At 42.4% G+C, this 15,389-nt stretch overlaps 1 protein-coding gene across 2 annotated transcripts; it reads left to right on the top strand.

Moving 5' to 3' along the window:
* The first annotated feature begins 2,326 nt into the window (after positions 1 to 2,326).
* Positions 2,327 to 13,557, top strand: LOC129205768 (alcohol dehydrogenase class-3). 2 transcript variants are annotated; one of them, XM_054823937.1, is made up of 9 exons: positions 2,327 to 2,413; positions 5,860 to 5,961; positions 6,885 to 7,026; positions 7,641 to 7,728; positions 8,541 to 8,760; positions 9,326 to 9,586; positions 10,343 to 10,478; positions 11,368 to 11,506; positions 13,254 to 13,557. In XM_054823937.1, exons 1-9 carry the CDS (start codon positions 2,402 to 2,404, stop codon positions 13,276 to 13,278), a joined length of 1,125 nt encoding a protein of 374 aa, XP_054679912.1. In that variant the 5' UTR covers positions 2,327 to 2,401; the 3' UTR covers positions 13,279 to 13,557. The 2 variants fall into 2 exon arrangements, with proteins under 2 accessions (XP_054679912.1, XP_054679913.1); XM_054823938.1 differs by lacking the exon at positions 2,327 to 2,413 and adding an exon at positions 2,713 to 2,808.
* The last annotated feature ends 1,832 nt before the right edge of the window (positions 13,558 to 15,389 follow it).

The following is a 15,389-nucleotide window of genomic DNA, read 5'->3' as shown; positions in this document are numbered from 1 at the left end:
CACTCTGGTCAGATCTGTTGTTATCTCAACCCTTTGTGCCCCACGTTGGGCACCAAAAGGACTGTCGTGGTTTAATCTGGCAGACAGCTAAAACAACCGCACAGACATTTCCTCACTCTCCCCACCCCCCCATAAGTATTACCCTCCAGTAGCAAAATGTAGGAAAGCTTAAATCAGAATTCAGAAGGATGGTTTTGAGAGCAGTGCCCCACAAAAAGACTGCTACACTCAAGCATCCACAGCTGAAACCTGTGCGCAAGTTATCCCAGGTTTAATGGTGTTGTTCTAATGAAATATATCTATCAAAACTACTTAAATTACACTGGTTTTACATGGGAAATTGGATTAATAGGAGAAAAACTACCTCTGGGTCAATCTAGCACCATTTCTGTTTGGGGAAAATAAACCAGGCAACATTTGTGTGAATCCCTTTCAGTTTCACCTATGGGCAGGCATATCAGTCCCCTCCAGCCTCCATATGCCTTGCCAGCCTGTTCACGAGCGTGTGAGGTTGCAGCCAGCAGTTAGAGCACCTAACCATCACCTGCTAGTTCTGACACTGGCACACAGCCACCTTCTGCCGTTGGCACTCAGACTGCCCCAGGATGAGAACCCTGGCAGATCATTTGCATCTTTTTTCAGCATATACTGGCTGCCAAGCTGGCACGTTACTTCTTGCCCTGTATCTTCCTGTACTTCAAAGTCAAACTAAGGTACAGAAAACCCTCACTAAAAACTAATGCCTCCAGAACGGGCACAGTAACACAATTAAAAAAAAAAAAGGGTTAAAAAAAAAAAAGGTAATGCATATCCTTGGTTGTTTTGGGCTCTTCCTCTGCTTGCCACATGGGACAGAGAAAAACACGATTACCAGGCCTCTCTCCCACATGCTTACAGTGCTTCCAACCCCTCCTCTTTTCTCAACCCAGACTGATGTTTCTGATTAGCATGTAACACCTGCTAGAACAACACACCAAAACCAACCTAACATAAAAAACACAGTAGCACCAGGAGCCCTCACCTACAGAACTTTCCTATATAAACCTGAAACATACATGACAAAGCATAGATAGTTCAGTCAAGAGCACAGTGTGGTAACTCAATTTACTTGCATGGTACTGAGAATAGAAAGTTGCAAAACCACTTACCATGCCCAGGGGCTTCCAATAGTACACAGCAACACTGGAGATAGCATCCCAAAACTGCAAGGGAAGGAAAAATGAAAAAAAACCAACCACTTTAATCTCTAAAATTGGACAATGAGCATTAAGGAGCTAAGATTTCTGTATCTGTGGTTTTGTCTACCAGAATCATACCTGCAGATACTGACATATACTAACAAAAGCTGAGCAGTTTAGCTAAACGTAAAATGCTTTGAGTCCTTTGGAAGCATTGACAAACGGGGGGGGGGGGTGATCGAGAGCATGAAATTCACAGGAGAGGCTGGCAGAGCTGAAGTTAACCAAGGAAATGGGCAAGGCCTGCTTTGATTTCAACACCAAGGTTTTAGGGGCAGCCAGCAAACACAAACTGAAGTAACTAGTGGGAAGCCTCAAGAAGGCCATGAGACAGGCAACCTGATCACACATCCTTTCATTCCTTCTCAACACCTTTCACCACACGTGAAACCTACATAGCACTTTCACTGCCCAAATTACCTTCCAACTAGGTGTCAGCTTTCCTGAGCCTACAGGTTTAATTTGACATTTTAGTTATGTTATTAAATGTTATTTATTAAATAAAGTTCTTCAGAAACAACAGTGTGAGCAGGTTAATGACCTCATCTTGTAGCAATAGCCCCTTTGCTTCGAAGATTGGAGGGGGGGGGCCTCCACCCCAGAGGGAATGCACGTCCATGCACAGAAAGGACAATTACAGCCCGTTATTCAGGAAGGGAGCTGGATAACCTGGCGTCGGCAGGATCAGAGGAGTAAAGCCCTTACCCAGGACAACGGCTCTGTTCCCTCACAGGCAGAATAATGTAAATCTGCCTGCCGGACTGACGCGATTGGGCTGTAAGACGTTGAAGCAGCCGTCGGAAACCACAAAACCAGCCACATCGCAATGCAACACCGCGGGTACCGTGAGAAAACAACCACATCTTCGCCCGCAACGGGGTTTGCGGGAAGAAAAGCGCTGCAGGGGACTTGTAACCCCCAGCGGGCGCTCCCGCCCTGCCATCCCGGCGGGGAGTGAGGGAGGGAAGGAGTCAGCCCCTCACAGGGCTGCCCAGCCCGCCCCCCTCCTTCCCTGCCCTCACAGCAGCCCCTCCCCAGCTGCCGCCTCTCCCCTCGCGCTGCCCGCGGCAGGGGGCCGCACTGCACATGCGCGCCGTCGGGGAAGGGGCGGGGCAGAGGCGGGGTTCCCCTTCCCTTCCGTCGGGCGGCGCTAATCGTGCGCCATGGCCAGCGGGGTGAGGAGGCTTGCGCGCGCGTGTGTTCCGCGGGGGCGCTGGGCGCGATGTTCCCCGGGGCACGCGGAGGGGCCCGCGCGACAGTTGCCCGGCGGAGGCTGAGGCGGGCGAGCTCTGCCTCGCCTCGGTGCCCTGAGGCCACGGCGCTGGTGGCCGGACGTGCTGGGAGGTTTTCCGGAGCAGGGGCTTGCGGGCCCTTGCCGATTTGTTTGCTTCCCGGCGGAACGCTGCAGCGCCAGCGTGCAGCGCTACGGAAAATGGGGGTGCGGGGGCTGGGCCGGCGTCACCTTACTCTTGTCCTACGCGTATAAGGTATGCGGCAGAAATCCGTGCCGTTATTTAGGCGTGGGAGGCTCCTGCTGTTAGTATTTGCAGGATTGGGAACAAAACTACATGCGTTGCTCCCCGCCGCGTGTTACAATCAACCCCCGTGCACGTTTTCTGGATCTGAGGGTTCTGCTTTTGCGCTTAGACTGTTTGCTGGTCACGGTGATGGAAGAACAAGCAGAATACCTGGAGCTTGCATGGTTCCTTATGGGCTTTGGACGGATGTGACTTGACTTAGGCGTGAAGGAAGGGGAAAACATCGCTTCGCGAAGGGGGCTGGGAAGGTGCGGGCTCCTCAGCGCACGTTCAGTTGCCACATGGCAGTAAGAAGCGTACTGTCAGCTGAGATAGGTGGGAAATAGTTAAGCACAGTTCACCTTGTGTTTTTTTCTTCCTGTGACTGTTGAGTGAGAGAAGAAAGAAAGGGGCCATGTTTGGAAAGATGCCGCTGTGCAGCAAGAGCGATCCTTGAGGCCACTCTTCAGCAGCGGTGGCAGTCTGTTTTCAATACAGCTGGACCCTGCTTGCTCTCAAAAGCGTTGCCTGGCAAGTTTTCTGCATTGCTTTCAAAATGCCACAATAGTCCAAACTGTGAGCAGGCCGGGCGGTCTGACTTGTCCAGATGGCAGAGGCTGGTCTGGGCCAGCAGCGGTTTCAGAGAGGGTAGGGCAGCTCCCGTCACTGCCGAGAGATCACTCTCATCTCAGGTGAGATAGCTGATCCTGTGTGTAGCTGCAAGCAACTCAACAGTTGTGTTCCTGTGCTAATATATTAACAGAGAAAACTAAGAACAGGTGAAAATGGGGGTTTTTTTCTAGTTGTTGGCTTCAACACTTTCAGCAAAGCATCAGCAGAGAGCTTTGGATATCAAAAGGTCAGAAGTTGGGGCTTTTCTGATACCTAATCTGAATAGTCCAGGGGCCTTTATGGCTGTATGAGCTGACTGCAATTTCAATAGCTAGCTTCTTTAAAAGTTTCTCAATTAGAAGTTATTATTTCAAAATATGCTTCCAGATGTGTAATGTTTGTTTTGGGAAGATCAGTATTTATCCCATAAGGAGACTTCGTTTCTCCACCTTTTAATCCTGTGCTTAGCTAAACTTGTGGAAATTCACATTTTAGAAAGGCACGTCTCCTGTGTGAGAACAAGTGATTTCATGAGGGGAGGATGAGGGATGGATTGAAAACCAGTAAATGATTTACAGAATGATGGTTCCTCTTGCACTTTGTGCCTTGAATTTAGATTTTTCTGGCAAAATCCTTGGCACATTTAGCGATTATGACTGAATGCCCATGCTGTGACTCTACAGTTACTGTGTCACATTTGGTGCGTTTTTATAATATTTACCCTGGTAATAAAAAGCAGGGCAATAGGAATTCACGGTTCTAGGTTAAGGCTGTTTCTGTCTAATCTAGGCCCCTGATGATGGTAGGAATGGTTACCAGCTTTCTGTTATAAAGCTTCAGGCCTTTTAGGGTTGGCAGTATTTATTTTAGCAAGTTTAAGCCAAGGTAAGCATCTGCAGTTCCACTATTTCAGGTATAGCAAGGGTGTAAACCGGTTCTAGCAAAGTCTGATGCTGTTTATTGTATAATAAAAATACTACAGAAAGTCATAAACTACTGTTATTCTCTCCTATGCATGCAGGTGGTGAATCAGACCTGGCAAGCTCAATAAGTGGTCTGGGTGCTCTTATTTCTTCCAAGCAGTGAAATATCAAAAAAGCTGGGTCACACTATGCTGGTCTTGGGATTTTGCAATAATCCCCTTTCAGTGATTCCATGGGAACATCACAGCTAGTTTGAATGTACAAAATGTCATTTTCTTGTATTGGTTTGTAGTGTGTGCTATGAAATGCTTCATATTTCCAATTGTCACAGCAATGGCTTAGACCTTGTTTGCATGAGTAAAAAAAAAATCAGTGCAAGTCTTCTGGTATAACTGAATTACTCCAAAATACATGGATGCTATTCTGGAGTAGATTGCAAAGGTTGCTGTTCCAAAGCAGTCTAGTCTGCAACAGTATTCCTTCTCAAGTTTTATGTAGATAAGGTCTTGAATTTGATTTGACAACTTATCTGTGTACCCTGCAGGAAGCTATTGAATATTGCGTTTGCTGAAAGATGTTGTGTCTGTCAGAAAGCAAAATTCAGATTATTTGATACCCTGCCCATTTTATCCTGAAGGACAGACCCAGAGTCATGCTTTGTAAAACTGACATCTAAGGGTACTCCAGATGCTTACCCTTGCAGCACCTCAAGCTGCTCTGGATTGTACGGCTGTAATGCCTGCCCATTTCCTCACTCGGTTGTGCATATGTACCTGTTGATAGGATTGGGTTTACAGATCCGCAAATCCTGCTCCTTCATCCAGGCCCTGTAGCATTTGGCTTGAAAAGCTTCCTGGGATGTATAGGTGTGGTTGTAGGATTCGTCACGGTGCTGAGAGCAGCGAATGAAGATGTGCTAACAGTAATCCAAGCAGCCTCTGCAGAGGTGTTACTGCACAGTGACTTGCTGACAATAACCGTTTAGCAAAATCTCTCTGGTCCCTATGCATCACTGGAGGGCTTTTCATGTCAGCTGCATGCAAATGCATCTCCTTGCCAAAATTTTACTCTGAAGCCATCCTGGTAAGGAACAAGACCCGCTCTTGACGTGGGTCTTGGATCATTAGGTGACCTCTAGTTTGCTTTCTGAATTTTTTTAACTTCAAACGCTCTGTGCTTGAGGAACACATCTCAAATGAATGTCAGTCTCGTATTGTAAACCACCATTTTTATTATGCAATCTTTCTATTCCTATCGCTCATTTCACTGCAGTATTTGAGTATCTCCTAAGCACTCCTGGATTCATTATATCTTTTGCTCAATAAGCAAATGACATCCAAGTTTCAGATCTTGGTTCACTCGTGATTATTTAGCTTCCTGAAAGCAAATGTAGGGCAATTAAGCCTTTGTGTTGAAATTAGGAATTTCAGATCTGGGATTCTTTCCAAAAGCCAGTAGTGTAGTATTGAGTAATGAGTAGTCTCTCATTTTCTCACTTGGCTGAACAAGAGTTACTTTAAATGAACCATGCAACAGATGTCTTCTTTTTTTGTTGTTGTTGTCTTTCAGGTTATTAAATGCAAGGCTGCTGTTGCCTGGGAGGCAGGTAAACCTCTCTCTCTTGAGGAGGTGGATGTTGCTCCACCAAAAGCTTATGAAGTTCGTATCAAGGTAATTGCATGCAGCTAATAATTGATTTATTGTCTTTTGGGAGACTAAACGTTAAAGTTGAACAGTTTGTTTACCAATGGAAGAAATGTTGAATCAATAGCATTTGTTCATTAGTATCTCAGCTGGCTATTTAGATCTTCTGTTTATGAAAAACACTTTTAATTTCTGCTGGTCTCACTTCACAGATCTGGTCTAAAGATCATGGCTAGTCTTGGGGATCAATTCCAGTTGTTATGGACTAAGGTCCCACAAAACACTGGAGCTAAGAACACCTTTGATCCTGTTTGAAGGGCAGCAGCTTGTGACCTGTTGCAGCTGTGTGGCACGCTGGTTTGTATTTCAGTCAGGCCATAAGTTACTGGCTGCAGAGCTGCGATTGGTCTCTTAGATGTCCCCATACCCAAGTTTCTGATTTGATCAGAACTTTCCAGTAGCCCGTATTTGCCAAAAAGTATACGTTAAGGTGAAATTTCTCTCTCTGGAAAGAGTCTCTGCATGGTGCTTAAGACTTAAACTGGATTTATACAGTATTGAGAGTTCTGTGTGGTCATTTTACTTTTGAGAGACTAACTTACTTCAAGTCTGAGATGCCAACGTACTTTGAGATGACTTGGAGTACTGATTTCTAGCTTTAGGAAACCAGAGGCCATCTTCTACCCATTTCAATGTCAGAATTTAGTTGATGGAAATGAGAAAAGATGGTACTATCATGGCTTTACTTCTTCAAAGTACAAAAAAAGTGCCTTGCTTCGCTTCTCGTGTGCCTTGCCAGGAGTGAAAGTACGTTGGCCATTTCACAAACGCAGCCAGGATTGGCAAATTTGTCCTGCCAGTTGTTTTGAATTTCTGACCAAAGGGAACTATTTAGATCTGTGCTACTATTCTGTTCTCCAAGGTGCCTCAGATTGTGTATTTCTTCACAGATAGTTGCCACCGCTGTCTGTCACACTGATGCCTACACTCTGAGTGGTGCTGATCCCGAAGGATGTTTCCCTGTGATCTTGGGTCACGAAGGAGCGGGAATTGTAGAGAGCGTTGGGGAGGGAGTAACAAAAGTAAAGCCAGGTAAGAAAATATCTTACAAGTCTTCTGACTTCCTTAGAAGTGTCACTTTACTACAAGGTCAACTGTCAAACCAGGCCACTGAAATGCTATATTGCAGGAGTTCATATAACGTCTTATTCTGGGGTGTATGCCTGTGTAGGTTTCTCTTGTCTGTGAGGTACAACACTAATCTATTCAATGTGCTCTTGGTTTAATGCGTGAAAGAGCCCAGCATACCAATTTTACTTGAAATTGGATTAATATAGTTAGAAGAGGTTGGTTTGTTTGGTTTGTTTTTTTTTAAATGATAGTTGTTACCTGTTTTAATGGGCTTAGAAATGTTTAATCATGTTGTTCACTGTTGCTTTGGGGTTGTTATGTTGTACAATAACACTCCTATTTGTTCTGGAATGGTGAACTTCTGGTTGGCTGTCTGCTCAGACTTGAGAAAAGTAGAAATGTTTTTCTCTATATACAATGTTACTCTATACTGTAAGCAGTTTTAAATACACAAATAAGGTTTTAAGTGAACAGAAACTCACGTAAAAGCCGTGAAAATTGAGTAACTTCATTTTTTTTCTAGTGCCTTGCATGACTTGATAACCAGCCACAGAATATTTTTTCTTTTTTCTTAGGCGACACTGTTATCCCTCTATACATCCCCCAGTGTGGAGAGTGCAAGTTCTGTAAGAATCCCAAAACAAATCTGTGCCAGAAGATAAGGTCTGTATGCTTTTTATCTTGACACACAGTATAGTATTTGTTCAATGTATACCTGTTCTAGTTACCAAAAGTAGTTCACAGGAGTTATCTTTGAAGAATAAATTTCATGATGCCTCATTTAATGACTTGGAAAGTGTTTCAGGGAGTCATTTATGCACTACTTTCCATTCTTCCTTAAAATATCTCTTCTTTTTTGACCTTAAAGAAAACTGTTTCTCTTTTTTCATGTACATGAAGGTATAAAGGGCTAACTTGCATCCACAGCTTTGAAAACATAAATGCTCTGACTCCATATTTAATCTGTACTTAAGGGAAACACTTCCGGAAATTTAGGTCTTGGACTTAACACCAAAGTTGTCAAGTGGTACAGAATTATACAGAAAACTTTTTTTTTTCCTTTCTCCCTTAACACCTGCTTCCCAGCTAAATTTGCATCTCCCATTCGGGGGGGGGGGGGGGAAGTCTCGCAAAACTAAACAAGAATCTCCAGTGACATAATTGACAGGTGCTGTGCAAGGGAAGTGTACTGAAGGAGGTGAAGATAAGAGCGTGGTACTGTGGCACAAGCAGTTAGCATTGGTAGCCAGCAAAGTCAACATGTTGATAAAACGCCATTTCTTTCAGTGCTTCCAGGGAGGAATTAACAGCATGAAGCTTTAGGAGTTCAGCATGTAATTTCTGTGAACACCTGGATTTACTGGAATGATTAAAAAATTATGACGCAAGTATGCAAGTGCACCTCTGTGCTGCATGCTGGTGAGAGTATTTAATGCTGAAGACTCTTGACTGTACTTTCCTGTCTTTGCCTTAAGAATTACTCAAGGGAAAGGACTCATGCCTGATGGTACCAGCAGATTCACCTGCAAAGGAAAGCAGATTTACCACTTCATGGGGACTAGCACCTTCTCTGAGTATACTGTGGTGGCCGATATCTCAGTAGCCAAGATAGATGCGGCAGCACCTCTCGATAAAGTGTGCCTGCTGGGTTGTGGCATCTCTACTGGCTATGGGGCTGCTGTCAACACTGCTAAGGTAAAGGCTGTGGTTGCCTCTGGCTTTTCTCTGTAACTGTATCTGAGCCAAAATACACAGATAGGTTAGGGACTAGATTAGGACTGTAAACCTGATGTACCGAATTTCTGTTTCTTCTTCCTCTTCAACTGATGAAGTTTAGCTAAGAATTTCTAACTTCTCTGTAAAGGCCAGATCAGGATAGAAGAACCTGATGCCCTTGAGAGGAAATCCAGGTAGAAGATTCTGCATCCCTTTTGATACCAGCTATAGAGAAATTACTTTTCAATTCATCTTAACCTTGCTGGAAGTCATTCTGATAGTTTGAAGCTCAGGGTGAGACAGATCTGGTAGGTGAGTGTGCATGAGTCTACGGCAGAGTCTTTGGGCAAAAAGAAAAGCTTAGTACCTACAGAGCTTTGGATGAAATTTCTGTATAGTTTCCCTTATCTAAGTGATAACGTCTTGCAGCCATATATATTTGCTTCCATGTTTCCTTCATAACAGGCTTCTTACCCTATGTTTCCCACTCGCGTGGAAGGATGAACTTTCTCTGTGTTGCTTATGGCTCTTTTCTTATTTCTAGGTGGAACCTGGCTCTACATGTGCTGTCTTTGGTTTAGGAGGAGTTGGGCTGGCGGTTATTATGGGCTGTAAAATAGCAGGAGCATCTCGGATCATTGGCATCGACCTTAACAAGGATAAGTTTGCCAAAGCCAAAGAGTTTGGAGCTACTGAGTGCATTAGCCCTCAAGACTTCAAGAAGCCCATACAGGAGGTGCTGGTTGAGATGACCGATGGTGGCGTAGACTATTCCTTTGAGTGCATTGGTAATGTTGGAGTCATGGTGAGTATTTCCGTAACAGTAGTACATAGAGGGAAAGGATAGCTAGCTGCCACTTAGTTGTTTAGCTAAACAGCAAAATGAGCTGCTTTCTTTTTACAGTAAACATGCCGTACTAATTTATTTATTTTTTAAATAGTAATGATAACTGCTATGATTAAAAAGGCCAATTTACATCCAATCCTAATTATGTAACGAAAGCAGATGCTACTTCTTAGGTTGAAAATGGCACTTGTAACTTACAAACTTTTTTCCTTAACGGAAGTTCTTTGAAATCCTGAGTTTTCATATGTTGACAGTTGAAAAATTAACAAAACCCACATAAAATATATTGGACAATGAACAGTAAAATCTCAAGGACCACTCAGTATTTTTCTAATTCTTCAAATAATGAATTTAACCTTTGGAAATGTGGAAGTATTACTGAATGTTAAGGCTAGGTTTTCAGGAATTACAACAGCATTCCTAACTGTCAGTAATGTGGTCTACATTGTCTCTGATTAGAGTTAACCCCACTCCCAGTGGGAGTTCACAGTGACTTTTCTGGAAGCCAGGTGGGATATAAAAAGAGCAAAGTGAGTGTTTAACAGTATAAGGAGTCTGAACCAATGAAAATTTGAATGTAATCTTCAGTGTATTTACTGTTCCTTAAATAATGATGTGGTGATTAATTAACTGGGTGGAAGGAAGTGCACTGCCTGCACTGGCACAGGTTGCAAACCTTTGCAATAAACGCTCTGCTTTGTCCTGTCTGTGAAGAGGGCTGCCTTGGAAGCCTGCCACAAAGGTTGGGGAGTCAGTGTGATAGTCGGAGTAGCTGCTGCTGGTCAGGAGATCTCCACACGGCCATTCCAGCTAGTAACTGGGCGGACATGGAAAGGGACTGCATTTGGAGGTAAAACTCTTTTGGTATGGGGATAAAAATACCTTACTATGGGTTAAAGCTGGGAAGAGCACACCGCCTTGCTTTTGCTTGTGCAAGAAATGTGCTGACAGGGTATTCATAAATGCTGTGTTGACTTTTAAGATAAAGACTTTTAAAATCTGATATTCCTACAGCCAGGCTACAGATAAACACATTGGTATGATATCTCACATATTTTGAGGAAAGAATATAACTATATGCTATTCAGTACTAAAGGAGTTGTATAGAGGGATTGATTTATCACTAAGTGAAGGTTTGGCTCAGTTTGGTCCAGTGAAAGGACCTAGTCTTTGGGGAGACAGGCACTCACATTAACATGTTTGTGTTGCTTAATCACTAAGCAAACTTTGGGGCTGACATGGGAACATGCTATAAAGAGCTTTAAAATAAAAAGCAACAAGTGCTTGATGCACATTTTCTGCTGTCAAACCAAAACCACGTTGAGACTTTTACTGCTACCGATAACTTGGGGATTCAGTAATTGCTGAGGTTCTTGGAAGTAGCCAAACTTGGTGTTACTATGCTGGCCTTTTGCCAAGTAACGCAAAACTTAGCTGGGTTACGAAGATACATAGAGGGGCTGATAGAGATGCCTTGTGCATGCTTTCCTAGGTGAGGGCTGCTGTTGTTGAATGCAGAAATACTTGTGTGTTTGGATAATGTGTGCTCTTGCCAGACCCAGCTGTCCTCTTCCATTTCTTACTGCCTGCCTAGAGCAGGAGGGACAAACATGTCACCGATCTCAGTTCCTTTTCATGTCTATCACACGAGTGCCTGTGGAAGGGTTGTATTTTTTTCTTCTTTCTGTCTTCCGAGGTGAGTGGAAAGGGGAAAAGAGTGCATCCTTTCTCTCTTTCAGGCTGGAAGAGCGTAGACAGCGTACCGAAACTGGTGACTGACTACATGTCCAAAAAGATCAAGGTTGATGAATTTGTGACTCACACCCTGCCTTTTGACAAAATTAATGAGGCTTTTGAGCTGATGCATACAGGAAAGAGGTAATGTTCATAATATTGAAAGGTGTAGAAGACATTTTTGATGAGACACTGTCAAAATACAGGTTCCCTGCCCACTGTCATGTTTTAAACAGGGAGGATAAAGGCTGACATACACTGTGCGCATTCATTCTGAGATAAACAAATACACTTTCTCCGAGCTTCTAGGCATGTGCCAAAACAGAGGGCAGAGAGTAAAAAGCAAGCAACAACGTATGAGGCAAATATACAAGAATGTAGAGCTGATAAAAGGGACAAGTCAGTCTTAGGCTTCCAACATTGCTAAAACATTTTTCCTCAGAACAAGAAATGTAGAGACTGAAGGGAAGTTCATGTTAATACATTTTTACAAGTCATTAAGCTATTAATCTACTTTTATTTAAACAGTAGATTTCAGTATATTTTCAAACTATTTAGGATAAATTAGCAGCAAAATCAATCACTTGGAATGATCCTTTAATATATGACATTTTAATTTTTTTTTCTAGTTTGAACTGGGGTAGAACATTCAAATGATGGGTTCGTACCTCTTAACATAGAGCAGTTTCTGCCTTTATTGAGATAAATGGCAGTTTGGACTGTTCATACTGCAGACATAAGCCATAGCTATATTAACCTTCCTAGGAGCAAGGCCCAACTCCACTGCATATTGAAGTGACCCCACTTGCAGGGCAAGTGTGAAGTAGGGTATTCTTATCAGAGGATATATTGGGTGATCCTTGGAAAGCCCCATATGGATGCTGGCATAGATGTGCCTGAGGCAAAATGGGGACCAGCATGGGGATACTGTGGCAGAACTTGCATCTGCAGGTTAAAATCTAATGTGGAAAAGGGGAAAGGATTGGACAGTTTTAGCCTGAGGTGTGTTAAAGCTTGTCCTGCTGTGTCTTTTCAAGAGCAGGTCTCTCTCAAATGAGAGTTTTAATGAGATACTCTGTAATTTGTTGGAAATTCAGAGACTCTTAATGAGACAGCTACCAGTGCCCCTAAGAGTAGAAATAAGCTTATCTAGCAGACTAGGTCACATTCTTTATAAGAATATGTTTTGAATGAAGGGAGGAATCAGCAGGTGGACAGGAAGAAAAATTGGAGAGATGTTCTAGTAAAAAAGAAAATATTTTCCTGCATATTTACACTAATGCAGGCAACTCTGTTTAGCTATATTTAGGCTCATCTGCAGATGGATAGTTACCAGCATTATCTCAAGAAACCAGCATGGTCTTTGTATTTGATCTCAATCCGTATTACTGTATTGTGTAACTTAATCTGTTTTATCCCATATGTATTTCTATTTTGGGTAAGTCAGTTAATAGTAACTGCATTTGTACTTTTTAAAATTGGAAACACTGCATCTATGCAAATTTCATCCAGCAGTTGGTCCCCTTTCCCAGTTACAAACTTCTGTATCATTCCCAATGCTTTATTCCTACAAGAGTATGTCCTTTGACACTAATAATGAAAGTTACTTAAAATTCTCCAAGCAGCCAAAAGAGGGAATGCCTGTAAATACTAATGTTCCTGATCAATATTCTTGGCTAGCTACTGAAAACTGACACTAAAGAGTCTAAAAAGAGCTGAGATAACAAGCATTACTAACCCATTTAATAAATATTATAGACATAAGGATAACTTCATTCTTACAGGAGATAGAAGTTAAGTTAAAGTATGCCTCAGCAATGAAGGGGAGGGGAGAGAAGGGGAGAAAATGGACTTACTAGTAACTCTTTTTTTTCTTCTTTTCCATTTTAAGCATTCGAACTGTCCTAAAGCTTTAGAGCCAAATGTGGACCTTCCAGTTGGCCAGCAACGTGGTAACTGTCCTTTTATAATGGAATTTGTGATAGAGGGTAGAATCAAGCACATGAAAACTCACTGGGACTAGGAAGATGATGTATTTTAGGGTGAGAGCAGTCCGAATATTAAATAACAAAAAATCAGTAACCACTGAATAGTGTTATATAATTAGCACTGGTTGTGGAACTTCTGTTTCTCTACTTGTTCTTCAAATTCAGTAGCGCCTAACTCAATCTCCTTAATAAAAGCTTATTTCTAAACATGGTGTTGGAATTATTGAATGTTAAGACTGTGATTACAATTGCTGTTTCCCTCTAGAGATTTTACAGTATGTGTGTACATGACAGAGGAAGAGCATCCTTCAGAGTCAACAGCAAGTGCTGTGGGATTCATTACACTGGGCAGTTTGCTAAGCTCAGCTGGGTTGAGAAGCAGCACTGATGTGCTGTAACTGTACTGAGAGCGTGGCAAGAACTCCCAACAGCTTTCAAGCTTCTGAGGCTATTCTAGGACTAGAAAGGATGTACCATCCAGCTCTGCCTTAAAGCAGCATGGTTGGATGTATGACTTAAGTGTCCAGGTATACCCATGCTGTATAGTAGCTGTAGGCAGGCATGGTGTAAAGGTGATAGCATAGACTAGTCACTTGCCCTAGTGCTGTCCTCCACTGCCCTTTCCTTAAACTTACTGGCAACTGAAGCAGCCTTTGCAGCCAACACTGCAAAAACAAACAGTGTGGGATTGTCACCTCTAGTCAGAAACAGGATCGTGCTGTTGAAGCAGGGAATGCTACTATTGCAGCAACAGTCTGTTCTTGAGGGAGGTAGGGGAACAACAGTAAAGAGCATTGTGTGATGAAGGCTTTAGGGTTTTGTGGTGGTTTTTAAAAAGGTTTTAAGGGAGCCTGGTCAAAACAACTGTTAGAGAGAATGCTGAATGCAAACAGTAATCTTAGAAGAAATTGTGTCTCACCACAACTACCTTATGCCAAGACACTGCTATACAACTGGGACAATTAGATCTTTTCCATTTGTCATTGGAAAGATATCCCTAGAGCACTCTGAAAATAGTTGAGGTAGCTGCATTTTCTAACTTCATTTCAGAGTAAGCAACAAAGTTAGCTCCTGTGAATGTCGTAACAATTCAGTTTTGAGCATCTGGAAGAAATAAAGTGAATTTGTACCAGGAAAATGAGCCCTCCAACACAGCAGTGAAGTGATTCTCAGTACCTTGTAGCTCCAGAAACACTGGCTGAACATAAGAGATTCAGTAGAAAATGCTGTCAAGCTGTTCCAGCAAGAGTACTCTATAACTACAAGATAGCATCAACAGAATATTAGCTCAACATCTTTACAAAACTACCCCCTAATCTAAGAGATTTAAAATTATACTGTAACAGTTGTTCCTCTAGGCTGCACTGACTAGATCAAGACAGCATGAGGAGTTTCCCCACACTTGTATATAGTAAAGGGAAAATACTTAAATGATTGTTCTAGAACTAATTGCAGGATTGTGTTTTTGGCAAAAGTGTATACAATTTCTACAAATCTCATTCAAAAGTAGATTTAAGCTGGTTTGGGGTTTTTTTGTTTGGTTCATTTTAAGTGGATAGCAACTTCTATAAGAATCAAAAATAGACTTGTGCTAACTGGATTTGGGAAATTACCTGATATGTCATGTTCAAGCAAAGTTACAACTAGATAGGTGAAGAAATAGCCTTTCACAATATTTTTGTTTAATAAGGTTTGTTCTCCAGGCTGATGTGCAATCTCATAATAAAAGAACTGGTGTAGATGCTGCCCAGGCTCTCCACTTGTTTAAAAATACTGCAGTATTATACTAACAGTTTATACTAACAGTTTTCATGCTGTGATTTCAATTTATAGGCAGAAATGCATAGTATCATAGATTACCTATACTAAAAATGTGCAATGACAAAGAGATATTCAAGTGGCACATGTGCAGGTTTAAGGATGATTTTTAACTGGTTGCATGCATCTACCAGTAGAGCTTGCACTACTGCAAGCAACCCTGGATATAATTGAGAATGCTATGTCTGGTTTTGGATCACAAAAAAAAGTTATTTCTGTTA

Source organism: Grus americana, chromosome 4 (assembly GCF_028858705.1).
Source record: "Grus americana isolate bGruAme1 chromosome 4, bGruAme1.mat, whole genome shotgun sequence".
Lineage (NCBI taxonomy): Eukaryota > Metazoa > Chordata > Aves > Gruiformes > Gruidae > Grus > Grus americana.
Note: the sequence above shows the minus strand (reverse complement) of the source record. Positions and strands in the feature narration are given on the sequence as shown.